The sequence below is a fragment of the Macaca fascicularis genome, chromosome 4 (assembly GCF_037993035.2).
Source record: "Macaca fascicularis isolate 582-1 chromosome 4, T2T-MFA8v1.1".
In the NCBI taxonomy this organism is placed as follows: Eukaryota; Metazoa; Chordata; class Mammalia; order Primates; family Cercopithecidae; genus Macaca; species Macaca fascicularis.
The window spans coordinates 75,768,905-75,785,045 of NC_088378.1; the positions used below are offsets into that span (position 1 = coordinate 75,768,905).

Here is a 16,141-nt window from a genome sequence, read left to right on the forward strand (position 1 = left end):
GGCCATGTCTTTTTAAATTCATGAATTCCTTCTCAGTCACATTTTTAAAATTTCTGTTTTTGGTTTGCTTGTCTATTAAGAGTCTCTCACCATCTGGATTTTGCTGATTGCATCCTTGACATGCCATTTATTGTGTTATTTTCTCCTCCATATTTTCTGTAAATTGGTGATTGAATCTACAGGCTTGATCAGATTCAGGCTTGCTTGTTTGCTTGCTTCCTTTTGTCTGTCTTTTTTTTTTTTTTTTTTTTTGGTAGACCACTGTACAAATGAAGTAGTAGTTTTTAATCAGGAGACATAAAATGGCTGGGTTTCTCTATGATTTAATAGCCATTGATGATATGTATTGTTTTTAAAAATCAAATAGGTTGCATTGCCCAGTGTGATAGATACTAGCCACTTGTGGTTATTGAACGCTTAAAATGTGGCTAGTGTGAATTGAGATGTGCTGTAAATGTAAAAATATACGTTGGGTTTCAAATAGTACAAAACGAATATAAAATCTCTAATTTGTTTATAATGATTACATATTTTAAATATTTTGGATACATAGGATTAAATAAAACATTAAAATTAATTTCACTTTACTTTTAAATTTTTTAAGTGTAAGATTTAAAATCATGTAATGGTTTGCATTAAAATTATATTGGGCCAGGTGCAGTGGCTCACGCCTGCAATCCCAGCACTTTGGGAGACCGAGGCAGGTGGATCACCTGAGGTCAGGAGTTCGAGACCAGCCTGGCCAACATGGTGAACCCCCCTCTCTACTAAAAAATAAAAAAATTAGCCAGGCGTAGTGGCAGGTGCCTGTAATCCCAGCTACTCAGGAGGCTGAGGCAGGAGAATTGCTTGAACCTGGGAGGCAGAGGCTGTGGTGAGCTGAGATCATGCCACTGCACTCTGGCCTGGGCAGCCTGGATAATAGAGTAAGACTCTGTCTCAAAAAAAAAAAAAAATTCTGTTGGACAGTGTTGCTGTAAGACATTATAGAGACAATGTTAGACCCCTGTCCCATTCTCCCTACCTCTCATTCCCATTCTCCAGAGGCAGCCACTTTCAACTTTTAGTCACTTCTCTGCTATTTACTTCCACATGTCGAAGTGACAAGGTTTTAATTACATTTATTTGAACACTTATTAAAAGTGTGCCAATTATGTTCTAAGCTCTCTGCATTTATGAAGTAAATTCTTAGAACAATCATTTTAAAGATGATGAAACTCTGGAGCAGAAATATTAAGTAATTTACCCAGTCACAGATTAAGTAAGTGACAGAGCTTGGATTAGATTCTAATTCTTAGTATCTGGGCATTTGATCAGACGTGGTGGCTCATGCCTATAATCCCAGCATTTTGGGAGGCTGAGGCAAGAGGATTGAGGCAAGGTGTTCGACACCAGCCTGGGCAACAAAGCGAGACTCTGTCTCTGTTTATTAAAAAATAAATAAAGCATTTTTTAAAATCTGGGCATCTGACCTCCAAATATATTACCATATTGCCTCCTACACTCCCCTCATTTTTTTTTTTAATACAAATATTATCTAACTCCCTGCTATGGAAGATGATTTTGCTTTTCATACTTCCCCTATTCTCCTTCCCTAACCTGATCTTACACTGGGACTTCTACTCCTGTCATCACTTAATTGTATAATTTTTGTTAAATTCATATCTAATATATAAATATACATAATATTGTCTTCTATAGCATACCATGATTACATTTTCTTTATCATATTTTTGTATTTCTGCAAGTAGTAATTGCCTTGGTTGTAATTTGTTCAGCTTCATTTGTATCTTCTATTAATTGATCATCAGAATCGTTTGTCATTTTTTATTCTCCAAATCACAGGGAGACTTGTTGGAGTTCTACAGCCTTCAGTCAGGACTGACTACTGTCCAAGTAACATAGTTCTCATAATAGAATTGATCATATTGGGACTTCCCTTTGTTTTCTCTTGCATTTAAGATATGGGGAATCCAAGTCTTTTTCTTTCACCATAGATAAGGTCTCCCTCTGTCACCCAGGTTGTAGCGCAGTGGCACCATCACAGCTCACTGTAACCTTGAACTCCTGAGTTCAAGCAGTCCTCCACTTCAGTCTCCTCAGTAGCTAGGACTATGGCTGCACAGCTAATTTTTAAATTTTTTGAGAAAATAGGGGTCTCACTGTGTTTCCCAGGCTGGTCTCAAACTTCTGGCCTCAAGTGATCCTCCTACCTCGATCTCCCAAAGCCCTGGGATTACAGGCATGAGACACTCCACTTAGCTGGTAATCTAAGTCTTTTAAGTAGTACCTTGTTCTGGAGAGTGCAATGGCTTCTCAAAATTCTAAGGATATTAACTTAGGTTTTTTTGGTTGTTTTAAAATTTTCTTTGTTCCCTGCATTAACGCTACAGGTTGAGCATCCATAATCTGAAAATCTGAAATCCAAATTGTCCAAAACCCAAAACTTCTTGAGTGCCAACATAATGCCACAAGTAGAAAATTCCCTATCTGATTTTATGTGATGGGTCACAGTCAAAACTTTGTTTCATGTACACAATTATTTCAAAATACTGTATAAAATTAACTTCAGGCTATTTGTATTAAGTATACATGAAATATAACTGAATTTTGTTTAGACTTGGATCCCATCCCCAAGATACCGCATATATAGGCAGATATTTCAAAGTTTGAGACACTTCTGGTCCCAGCTGTTTCAGATAAGGGCTATTCAAACTATTTCCTTTAAGTTCCTTTTTGCTGTTTGGTTTGGTCGTAGTCTTTCAAGTTAGAATCTTGGCCGTAATTGTCTCGGGATCCTTCATATTTGAGAGAGACAGAGAAAACTAACTGGAACATCTCTGTGTACATGGGTAGGACTTTTCAGTGGTGAGCTTCATTATAGGTAAGAGAACAGCACAACATTTTCCTTAGCCATGTCTCACACCCCCAACATGGTTTTTTAAAGGTTTTTCTTCAGGTGGGTTAATTTTTCTGGAGAGAAAGCTTATCTCAGGTAATAGGAGCTGGGCTGTCAGTTCTGAGACGAAATAAGGCAAGAAGCTAGCTCACGGTTCAGTATTCAGTTTCACTTTATCTTCTTGTTTTCAGTAAGGAGTCCACTGCCATTCCTGCCCCCATATGTTTAGGAGTTTTCACCTGCCATCTTTACCCATTAATGTTAAATTAATGCAAACAGTAACACAAAATATCAGCTGCCTACAAACAGGTATCATATTGTACATATTCACACAGTAATAAATAGTGGCAAAGTATTAAATATTTGACGTGTTATCTGATTTAATCTTCAAAACTTTACTGTGAAGTAGGAACAATTATTATGCTTATTTGGATTCACTTCAACCACATTCTGCCATTATAATACCTTATTGGCCGGGCATGGTGGTTCACGCCTATAATACTAGCACTTTGGGAGGCTGAGGCAAGCGAATTGCCTGAGCTCAGGAGTTCGAGAACAGCCTGGGCAACACAGTGAAACCCTATCTCTACTAAAATACAAAAAATTAGCCAGGTGTGGCAGCATGTGCCTGTAGTCCCAGCTACTTGGGAGGCTGAGGCAGGAGAATTGCTTGAACCCGCCCGGGAGGCAGAGGTTGCAGTGAGCTGAGATCGAGCCAATGTACTCCAGCCTGGTCAACAGAGCCAGACTCTGTCTCAAATAATAATAATAATAATAATACCTTATTAAAATTTATTTTTTTCTTCTTAATCCTTTGCTCCCAGAGAAACTTTTAGCATTAAAAAGTGGTGGTGATAAAATTATATTTTTCCATTAATAAATTGCTGTTTTTTGGGGCACTGAAAAATATTTTTTACTGGATGGTAAGACAAGCATTCAATTTTTTGTGTCTAATCATACAAAATTTCTCATAGATTAGCTGCTGATCCTACTACCTCTATCCAGTATTTCTATGGCATATACATTCTAGATAGCAAAAGGGCACATTATCTCAGAATCCAAGAAACCCCACTGAGATCATAAGCAGAGAAGAAAGATGATGTGAATGAAAGAAACCTGAGATACTTTGATTGATTTAGAACTCTGAGGCTATCCACTGTTGCCAGTTTTTTCAGGACATCTTCCTCCTATTCCATTATGAAAGAGATGTAGAGTACATATAGCATTTAAAAATGTAATCTGGCTTTTCTCATACATATCTAAAACTTTTGATCTACCCTTATATTATCAAAGTAAAAGTGATATTCTCCCATTATTCAAATAAACAGACATTTATTAAATGATGTATTAAATCATATGCTGTATATTCACATTTTGAGGTCTCTGATACTACAGATCTTAATAACGGTGTTACTCCTAAGAGTTTTGTTGGCATAAGGCCAGGTGCTGTGGCTCATGCGTGTAGTCCCAACACTTTGGGAGGCCAAGGCAGGGTGATTGCTTGAACCCAGGAGTTTGGGACCAGCCTGGGAAACATGGTGAAACCCTGCTTCTACAAAAATTAGAAAAATTAGCTCGGTGTGGTGGTATGTGCCTTTTGTCCTAGCTACCCAGGAGGCTGAGGCAGGAGAATCACGTGAGCTGCCCAGGAAGTCAAGCTGCAGTGAGCTGTGATGATGCTACTGCACTCCACTCGGGAGACAGAGTGAGACCTGGTTTTAAAAAAAAAAAATGTATAATTTGTCTAGAGCCAGAGGTTGCAGTGAGAGGAGATTGCACCACTGCACTCCAGCCTGGGAGAAAGAGTGAGAACCTGTCTCCCTGTCTCAAAAAAAAAAAAAAAAAAAAAGCCAGGTGCGGTGGCTCATGCCTGTAATCCAGCACTTTGGGAAGCCAAGGTGGGCAGATCACGAGGTCAGGAGATCAAGACCATCCCGGCTAACATGGTGAAACCCCATCTCTACTAAAAATAGAAAAAAAATTAGCTGGGCATGGTGGCGGGTGCCTGTGGTCCCAGCTACTCGGGAGGCTGAGGCAGGAGAATGGTGTGAATTCGGGAGGTGGAACTTGCAGTGAGCCAAGATCCTGCCAGTGCACTCCAGCCTGGGTAACAGAGCGAGACTCCATCTAAAAAATATATATATACACACACACATATATGCACACACATATATACACATATATATATACACACATAAAATTTGTTAAATATATCAGAATAACTGACAACTAAAATTGTCTTTATAAGTTTGAGCTAATATAGAAGATAACATTATTCTAATTTATTAACCCTTTGTTTATTTGGGTAAATAGAATACATTATCAAGTTTTTTCTTAAAAAAAAAAAAGGGGGGGGGGTACCAGGAATCCAAAGGTATAATTGTATAGTCTTGTTCAGGTGTAGCCAAGTGGGGATAACAGTTCCTGTCCCATGCATACAAAAGGTAAAAATAAGTGCTTACCTACCAAACATGTTAAATAAAATTGTCAACAATACTGTTAAAGCCTATTGTGTTCCTCTCCCTTCCCCTATTGGAAACCATTCAGAATTAGATATTTATTATTTTTATAATTTATTTATATGTACACTATATATGTCCATATGCCTAAATAATAATACAATATTTTATATGTTTAAAAACTATACTGGCCAGGCATGGTGGCTCATGCCTGTAATCCCAGTGCTTTGGGAGGCAGAAGAGTAGGATCAGCTGAGGCTAGGAGTTTGAGACCAACCTGGGCCACATAGCGAGACCCTGTCTCTACAAAAAGTGAAAAAACTACCCAGGTGTGGCGGTGTGTGCCTGTAGCCCCAGGTACTCTGGAGGGTGAGATGGGAGGATTGCTTCAGCCCAGGAGGTATAGGTTGCAATGAGCTGTGATCTTGCCACTGCATTTCAGTCTTGGTAACAGTGAAAAACCTTGTCAAAAAAAAAAAAAACTATACTGTATATGTTTCTGTAATTTGCTTTTTCCCCTCAACATTGTAAGAGTCATCCATATTAAGACATGTACCTCTGATTTCTCCATTTTCACTAATCCTGTCATCAGGCGTGTCTAATCTGCCATTAAACCTGTCTACCTTCTAATGGGTGTTTAATCAAAGTTACTGAATATATTAATCACAGTTATTTTAAAGTCTGTGTCTGAAAACTCCCAATCTGTAGATCTTCTGTGGATCCATTTCTCTTGTCATGTTTTTCCATTGTTTCTCAATCATAAAGTCCTATTGACTGCTGTGCTTAGTAATTTTTGGTAGAATACTGAAATTGTGTGTGAAAATTGTAAGGTGAAATTCTTTGTGAAAAACTGTAAGGATAATTTGTGGCTGTAGCTCAGGGATCTACAAATTATGCCCCATGGACCAAATTTGACCTGCTACCTGTTTTTGCCTGGCTTTAAGTTAAGAATGTTTGCTGTATGTTTAAATGATTGAAAAATAATCAAATGAAGAATATTTGACAACACATGAAACAAAATTCAAACCTAAGTGGCCATAAGTAGAGTTACTGGAATAGTCACATTATGTATTGTCTGTGGCTGCTTTTGTGCTGCAACAGCAGAGTTGAGCAGTTGCAACAGAAACCTAATTGGCCACAACACTAAAAGATTTATTATTGCCAACTCTGCTCTAGCTAGATAATGGTATCTTTCTCTAGAGAGGATTTACTTCTGGTAGGCCCTTAAGATATTAGGAAGATCACCTTAAGTCGTTAGGGATTTAGTTGATTCAAAGCTTGTTTTGAGTTCTTGTGGGGGTTGTGAATTTCTGGTTCACCTCTACTTCTAGGGCATAGCTTTTCAGGGATTCCAACTAAAAGCCTGATGTATTTACCCAGAATCCTATTCCTTGATGGGCCCAGTACTTCAATGTTGGTTCATTGTCTACAATTTTCCTTCTCCCTGAGATTATGGCTCTTCTATGTGTGTGTGTATGTGTGTGTGTGTGTGTGTATATATGTACATACACACACATGCACTGACAGAAATATATATATTTCTGACATTTTCAGAAATAGAAGTTCAAGGTGATCAAATTGCATCCCCACCCCAGATTCTTCAATGGCCTTCCATCTCATTTAGGAAAAAACAAGTCCTTATAGTTACTACAAGAATGACTGCATGAGTGAGTCTAAAAATACATGGGTCTAAAGAGGCACAGACAAGAGAAAACAGGTTTATTTTGCCACCAGTGCATTAGCACACTAATAAGTGTAGGACTTAACACTCCAAAGGAATATACCCATGCTAGTGGGAGTCATTTACATTTAGGCATTTGTTCTCATTATTTTTAAACTGAGGTATAATCACTTACCAAAAATGTACATTTAAGTGTTCAGTGTGTTTTGACAAATGTATATACCTATGTACCAATACCTCAGTCAAGATACAGAACATTTCCATCACCCTAGAAAGTTCTCTCCTTGCCTTTTGTTTTTTGTTTTTCAATTTTGTTGTTGTTGTTGTTCTGAGACAGGATCTCACTCTGTCACCCAAGCTGGAGTGCAGTGGTGTGATCTTCCAGGGTTCAAGTGATCCTCTTGCTTTAGCCCCCTGAGTGGTGGCACGCACCACCGTGGCTGGCTAATTTTTTGTATTTTTTTTGTAGAGACTGGGTTTCACCATGTTGCCCAGGCTGGTTTTGAACTCCTGAGCTCAAGCGATCTGCCTGCCTAGGCATCCCAAAGTGCTGGGATTACAGGCCTGAGCCACCGTGCCCGGCTCCTCCTTGCCTTTTCCAGTTAATCTTCTTCCCTGTAGAACAGCAACCACTGTTCTGATTATCCCCATATTAATCAAAATTTTTATTTTATTTATTTTTTTTGAGACAGAGTCTCACGCTGTTGCCAGGCTGGAGTGCAGTGGCGCGATCTCGGCTCACTGCAACTTCCGCCTCCCGGATTCAAGCAATTCTCCTGCCTCAGCCCCGAATAGCTGGGACAGGCTGCCGCCACCATGCCCAGATGATTTTTTGTATTTTAGTAGAGACGGGTGGTTTCACTATGTTGGGCAGGATGGTCTTGATCTCCTGACGTCGTGATCCACCCTCCTCGGCCTCCCAAAGTGCTCAGATTATAGGTATGAGCCACCGCACCCGGCCCAATTTTAATTTTTTAAATTGCAAATTTCATCACTACCATGCTGGTCATAACACTGCTATAAGTCTTTAGAAGCTGTTAATGTATTTGCGTTGTTCAAATTTCACCTACTTCTCTGGATCCCCGATTAATTGATTTTTTTTTTTTAAGGCCACATCTGCATGTTAATCTGCAGGTCTAGCTCATAGCCCCTTTGATGAATAGAAGGTATACTAACACAAACGTCATACATGATTAGGTAATATAAGTAACCTGGTCTTTTAGAATACTATTGAATGACACTAAGCTACTTAAAAATTAATTCCTAGAATCCCAACCCTTGTATTTCCATGGCAAGTAACATGCATTATCTCAGGTGAGAGTACCATTTTCAATTTACAGATGAGAAAATGATTCAACAACTAATTGACTTATACAAAAATCCCCTTACCGTAATCAGTGGTGCCAGGACTAGATTTTTATTATTTTGCTCATTCCACTATCCTAGGCTGCATGTACACAAGGAAAGAGCCAACTTGTATTCCAAAAATTCAATTTCCTTGTTTCTTCTCTGAAAATTCATAGGTTACCCATTCTTCCTATCCTCTGGCATAGTGTTGAGCACTGAAAACATACATCAAATAGTGCTATAAACTTTTTTTTGAGACAGAGTCTCGCTCTGTTGCCAGGCTGGAGTGCAGTGGTGTGATCTCGGCTCACTCCAACCTCTGCTTCCCAGGTTCAAGCGATTCTCCTGCCTCAGCCTTCCAAGTAGCTGGGACTACAGGAGTGCACCACCATGCCCAGCTAATTTTTGTATTTTTAGTAGTGACAGGGTTTCACTACGTTGGCCAGGATGGTGTCGATCTCCTGATCTCGTGATCCACCTGCCTCAGCCTCCCAAAGTGCTGGGATTACAGGCGTGATCCACCGCGCCCGGCCGCTATAAACATTTTCTGTACTTTATAACAGAAGATAGGAAATTTAGAGATAAATAATTCCATGGCTATTCACCATACAATTTAGACTCCACCTATGTAAAAGATTGTGTTGCTTTTGAGTAAGATGACAAGAAGCCCTTAGTTTTGCTATCCTGCCTTACTGACAATAATTACAAGAAATTCTTAGACATATAAAAATGTAATATATATGAAACATTGCATTATACATTTATGCATCCATTTTTTCCTTCATCTACACACCTGTGAAAGCCCAGAGATACTGCTGTGTCCAGGGCCGCCTTCCTTCTCACTCCGGCTAAACAAGAAAACACTAGGTGGTCAGATTTGGAGGGCTTTACTTCATTGTACTTCTCTTTGAAGTCTCTTGGGTTCATCTGTAGAGCTTCACCTACCTCATCCACTGAAAGAAAATGTTAAGAATTTCAATTAGATTTTAGATATAGTAAATTATTTATATGTTTTTTAATAATTTAAGACACATGTCATTTACATGGTATATTGATAGACCCAGGGATTTTTCGATACTCCAGAATTCCCCATGTCTCTGTAACATCAATTAACATAATACTTTTAGAATTCAACAGGTTTTCAAGTTCCTTATAAGTGACATCATTAGAAATAGCAGTATAAAAATTGTGGTGGTTTCCCATTATTTACTTCAAACCTGGAAAAAATAAACAATTTAGGCAACTTCAAAGTGATATCACTATTAATAGCTGGAAATAATAGGTTAAACGAATTTCCCCCCTGTTCCAGTCAGTTAACTATCGTCAATTTTTTTGCTTTAATAAACAATGTATTCTAGGTATGTATTTTGCACAGTGACATAATAAATATATATTTGGTCTCTGCTCCTGGTTCCTGATACAAGAGGTCCTAAAACCCTTATAATTTCCTGAGTGATGGTGGTCGGGGGGTGCTGGGAGCATCTTTTGTTTTAATGTATTTCGTTTTGTACTCCACTTCCTGACACAGAGCTCCCAAATCCCTTGGAATTTCCTGGGTGATAGATTCTTTTGTTCTAATGAAGTGACTCTTGGTAGGTTCATGGATAGCTTCAGGATGGGGGCTGGTCACCAGAAAGACCCAACTGTGATTAGGAGCTTGGAACTCAGCCCCATTCTCATCCTCCAGGAGGTAAGAGCAGCTGGAGACTGAGTTAATAACTGATGACTACATGATGAAGTTTCCATAAATATCTCTAATGGGGTTCAGAGAGCTTCTGGTTGGTGAACACATTTAAGTGCTGGGAGGATAAAATGCCCCAACTCTATAGGGACAGAAGCTCCTGTGCATGGGACCCTTCTAGACTTCCCACTGTGTACCTCTTCATCTGGCTGTTTATCTGTATTTTTTATTATATTCTTTCAAATAAATCAATAAACTTGTTTCTCTGACTTCTTTGAGCAGTTCTAGCAAAGTGTCAAACCCAAGGAAGGGGTCAAGGGAACCCCCAATTTACAGCTAGTTGGTCAGAAGAGTGGGAGGCCTGGACTTGTGACTGGCATCTGAGGTAGGGGCAGTCTTGTGGGACTGAACCCTTAGCCTGTGGGGTCTGTGCTAACTCTGGGTAGTTAGTTCAAAATAAAATTTTAGAACATCCAGTTAGTGTCCATAGAGAATTGGAGAATTACTTGGTTTTGGAAAACCCACACATCTCCCACACATCTGATATCAAAAGTGTTGTGAGAGTACAGAAAAGAATTTTTCAGCCAGGCATGGTGGCTTATGCCTGTAATCCCAGCACTTTGGGAGGCCGAGGTAGGAGGATCTCTTCAGCCCGGGAGGTGGGGTTGCAGTGAACTGAGATCACGTCACTGCACTCCAGCCTGGAGGACACAGTGAGAACCTATCTCAAAAAAAAAAAAAAAAAAAAAAAAAAAGGCGGCCAGGTGTGGTGGCTCATGCCTGTAATCCCAGCAGTTTGGGAGGCCAAGGGGGGGGGTGGATCACCTGAGGTCAGGAGTTCAAGACCAGCCTGACCAACATGGTGAAACCCCGTCTCAACTAAAATTACAAAAATTAGGTGTGGTGGCAGGTGCCTGTAATCCCACCTACTTGGGAGACTGAGGCAGGAGAATCGCTTGAACCTGGGAGGTGGAGGTTGCAGTGAGCCAAGATTGTGCCATTGCACTCCAGCCTGGGCGACAACAGCAAAACTCCATCTCAAAAAAGAGGAGTTTTTCCATGTATGCATGTATCCCCTGACTGTGAGCATCAGGATGCAGCCTGTGCTGCCCTGAATGTTTGATATTGGCCTTGTGTCAGTTCCATATTCTGCTCTTTCTAAGCCCCTTAATTGGTGGGAGCTTGTAAATACACATTCAGCATCTGGTAACTGAATTATGGAAATAATTTGTAAATCTTAATCTAAGTTACAATATTAAGAAAATTTTTATTTCATTTCCCCTTGCAAGCAAAGATATTAAGACATAGATTAGATGGGGACCTTACACTTTATACTACAATTGTAAGTACTTAATGGCACTGTTTCTTTTTTTTTTTTTTTTTTTGAGATGGAGTCTGGCTCTGTCACCAGGCTGAAGTGCAATGGTGCAATCTCAGCTCACTGCAACCTCTGCCTCTCGGGTTCAAGCAATTCTCCTGCCTCAGCCTCCTGAGTAGCTGGGACTACAGGTGCGCGCCACCATGCCCAGCTAATTTTTGTATTTTTAGTAGAGACGGGGTTTCACCATGTTGGTCAGGATGGTCTTGATCTCTTGACCTTGCGATCTGCCACCTTAGCCTCCCAAAGTGCTGGGATTACAGGCGTGAGCAACTGCACCCCGCCTGGCACTGTTTCTATCTCTTAAATATAGTCGCCTTCTGGTATCTGAAGGGGATTGGTTCCAGTACTCCCTTAGATACCAAAGTCTGTGGATGCTCAAGTCCCTTATATGAAATGGCATAGCATTTGCATATAAGTTATGCTCATCTCCTGTGTACTTTAAATCTTCTCGTTTACTTATAATCCTTAGTACAATGTAAATGCTACGTAAGTAGTTGTTATATTGTATTTTGGGGGGGTTTTGTTGTTGTTGTTGTTGTATTGTTATTTTGGGTGTTTCTTCCTGAATATTTTCTCTCTAGTTGACTTGAATCCTCTGGTGTTGAACCTGCAGATACAGAGTGCCAACATATTGTTACATAATATGGTATTGTAATATAATATTGTAACATAACAATTGTAACATAATATGGTATTGGAACCCATAAAATAAAATAAATCCATGGGTCCATACTGACATAAGGATATAATTGAATAAATAAATTGGGAGAAGGGATTATCTTCCTTATACGGGAATTTCCAACTAATAAATATAGAAGGAATGATGGGAACAGAAAATCATTAGGCAAACACTCCAGTAATAATTGTTGCAGATAAAAACCATTGATAGATACAGATCTAGTGGGTGAAAGTGTGATGAGAAATGAGGTAATATCTTTCCATGAGATACTTACTAATTACAAAGGGAGAAACCTGAAAGATACCACTTTAACTAGTTATTCAAATATAACTTCACTAGTAATAAGACATGTTGACAACATGTGCCTCCTGATACGAGGCCCTGAGAAGAACACACAATATCACTTCCTTAGTATTCTTGCAAAAAAAATTCATGTCCTGAATCTAATTAGAAGAAAGCCTCAGACAAAAAATCTACAAAATAACTAGTACCCTTTTAAAAAGTGTCAATGTCAAGAAAGATTGAAGTCTGCAGATTAGTTAACAGTATTATATCAATATTAATTTCCTGATTTCAATAATTGCGCTACGTAAGATGTTCATACTATGTGAAGTTGGTAAGAATAAAGGAAACTGTTTTACTTTTGCAACTTTTCTACAGGTCTAAAATTATTTTTTAAAAAGAATATCCAAAAGATTTTTAAAATAACAAAAAAAGTAATAATGTTCATATTTCACAACAAAATGACCACTGTAAGAAAGGTAAATAAGGCCAGGCACAGTGGCTCATGCCTGTAATCCCAACACTTTGGGAGGCTGAAGTGGGAGGATCACCTGAGTCCAGGAGTTGGAGACAGCCTGGGCAACACAGTGAGACTCCATCTCTACTAAAAGTCTTTTTAAAAAATTAGCCAGATGTGATGGCACAAGCCTGTAGTTCCAGTACTAGGGAAGCTGATGCAGGACGATCGTTTGAGCCCACAAGGTGGAGGCTGCAGTGGGGCTGTGATGGTACCACTGTACTCCACCAGCCTAAGTGACAGACTGAGATTGTCTCAAAAAAAAAAAAAAGAAAAAAAAGTAAAAAAGGTAAATTATACAGGTATGCTTCAAATTTTATTTAAAGTATTAAATATAGTAAAATTGATTTAAGTAGTATAGAGCTGGTATAAGAAAAGGTTTAAAAGTCTGAGTCCAGAAAAGAGACTTACAATATACTTTATACGAGAATTTGGTATCTGCTAACAGTGACATTGCAAATTAATAAGGAAATGACATTATATTCAATAAACAGGCCAACTAAGTAGGAGAAAACACTAAGCAGGCTGTTACCTCATTCCTTATGCTTAAATTCCAAATATAAACCTAAAATATTATTATTATTATTATTATTTTTGAGATGGAGTCTGTCTGTCGCCCAGGCTGGAGTGCAGTGGTGTGATCTCGGCTCACTGCAACCTCCACCTCCCGGGTTCACACCATTCTCCTGCCTCAGCCTCCCAAGTAGCTGGGACTACAGGCACCCGCCACCATGGCCAGCTAATTTTATGTATTTTTAGTAGAGATGGGGTTTCATCTTGTTAGCCAAGATGGTCTTAATCTCCTGACCTCGTGATCCGCCCACCTTGGCCTCCCAAAGGGCTGGGATTACAGGTGTGAGCCACAGCACCCAGCCCTAAAATCTAATATCCTAAAAGTACTCATAGAAAACATGAGTAGATAATTTCAGTCTTAAGAAAGGAAGGCTATTCTAAACATGACAAAACTCAGAAATCATAAAGGTTTGATCTCATAAAAATGCTAAATTTATATATGGAAAAAGAACAATGAACACTTTGAATACAAGTAACAGGAAGAAAATTCTTGTGACATAGAAAAAAACCAAAAGATTAGTGTCAATAAAAGAGAGTTCATACAAATAACTAGGAAAAAGAAAAAAATTCCCATAGAAAAATGGTCAAAATATATGAACATGGAATTGACATGAGAAATATAAACAGCCAATAAAATGTGAAAAGGTGCCCGATCTCACTACTAATTAAGGAAATACAAGATATAAACAAAATTTTGTTATTTTGTCAGGTTTGTAAAAATTAGAAGAATTTATAATATCAAATATTGGTGAGGGAAAGAGGAAATGGGTACTTTCCTACATTGCTGGTAGTGTATAATGTTACAAACTTTTGAAGGGAAATTTAGCTGTAATAACATTGTAAGTATGCATATCCTTTTTACCTCACAATTTTAGTTTTAGGAATCTATCCTACAGGAATCTTAGTATGAGTTAATACAGATGTGTATATATATGTAATTATGTTTGTGGGTAGCATTCTTTGTAACATTGGAAAACTACAATAAGCTGGAAGTTTAATAAGGCAACTGTTGTAAGTGGTACACTTATACAATGGGATATGCATCATTTAATATAAGTTGTCCAAAAGAGTATTGAATTTAAAAAACTAGTTGTTGAACATTGTGTATAAACCTAAGGTTCCCAAACCTTCTGGGTTTACAATGCTCTTAATGCCTTGGTAATTTTTTGCAGGGCTCATAGGCCAAAAGAAATGAACAGCAGTTCCATGTATTAAGTAGTTAAGAAAAGCCAAAAGTAAGTTACAAAAAAAGCATATCTTCTTATAAAAAATAGACACTCTTTTATTTCTTTTTTTTTTTTAGACTAGTCAAGTGCAGTAGTGAAAAGGAAGGAAAGAGTAGAACAAGTTCGATCTGTAACTGACTGGACAATGAATTGAGGTAACTCACTACCTTCAGACCAGCCATACTTTTCTATTTTCATCTGTCATTTTCATGGCTAGCAAAGTAACATACAAATGGACAAATAGCTATAAAGGTTTAAACGAACAGGTTTCCAGCTATTCCACTCCCATGTATATGCTCAAATGAAAACAGGGACTCAAACAAATACTTGTACACTAATGCTCATATGTATTCACAATAACCAAAAGGTAGAAACGACCCAAGTGTTCATCAACAGATTATGGATAAATAAAATGTGATGTATACATAAAATGGAATATTAGTCATAAAAATGAATGAAGTACTGACACGTGCTACAATACGGATGCACCCTGAAAACATGCTGAATGAAGCCAGACACAAAAGGACAAATATTATATGATTCCATTTATACGAAATATTTAGAACAGGCAAATTCATAGAGACAGAAAGTAAGTTAGAGGTTGTCAGGAGTTGTAGGGAGGAGGAATGGTGAGTTTCTGTTTGGGATGATGAAAATTTTGGTACTGAAATAAAAAGTGTCAGTGGTTGCACAACACTGTGAATATAATTAATGCTACTGAATTGTACATTCAAAATAGTTAAAATCACATTTTATACATATTTTACCACAATAAACAAAACTTAAAAATACAGGTTTCCTCACCCCCTTCAGATCTGAAAAGTTGATTCACTGTGTCTATAAGATGAGATCTTAACCTAGAATCAAACTATTTCTCATCCAGCTAGCTGTTTTCTGAATTCCCAGAATATAAAGAGCCAGCAGGCTGAATTAATAATGCTCATTACTGCTCATTGTTAGGAACTGGAAAACTATGGTAATTTTATAATTTATGTTAAACTCAAGATTCTGGCTCTTAGCCACTGTGAAAGATAGTGACAGCAAGTAACTTCTTTAACTGGATCAAAGATAGTTATGTTTTTCTTGTAGTCATCTAACTGATATTTAACTTTCTATAATTCAATTATGCTCCTATTGGGAGGTGGAGGATGGGGGAAATAACCAGTGAACACTAGCTTTCTTGCCTTTCCACTCAGTGAGCAAAAGCCTGAAGCAAGCCTATTTGTTTGATGAGTCTCAGCTCCCCCAAGCCTCTCATGATATGAGCCTCTATTCCACATTAATTATTTAAAGCCAACAGTGCGTGTTTTTATGTACAGCATGTGCTCCACTTGCAAATCAACCACTTGATCTTGTGCTCAAAGAAACACTAATCTGTTCCTATACTGAAGAAAAACTGGCTATTTAGGATTTACT

At 38.3% G+C, this 16,141-nt stretch overlaps 1 protein-coding gene across 4 annotated transcripts in view; it reads right to left on the reverse strand.

Annotated features, from left to right (window-relative positions):
- Positions 1-16,141, reverse strand: part of LOC102115356 (thiosulfate sulfurtransferase like domain containing 3) — a 57,675-nt gene that overhangs the window by 37,843 nt on the left and 3,691 nt on the right. For 2 of the 4 annotated variants that reach the window (XR_012433592.1, XM_045391278.3), the window contains 2 exons: positions 9,180-9,339; positions 7,329-7,654 (listed from right to left, as the gene is read on the reverse strand). Coding sequence is in view for 3 of the 4 variants with exons in the window: in XM_045391278.3 (XP_045247213.1) it covers positions 7,642-7,654; positions 9,180-9,339 (173 nt within the window). In the remaining variant the exon portion in view is untranslated. Of the gene's footprint in view, positions 1-7,328; positions 7,655-8,993; positions 9,340-16,141 lie in introns of those variants that run through there. The other 2 variants (XM_015449050.4, XM_045391276.3) reach the window with 2 other exon arrangements.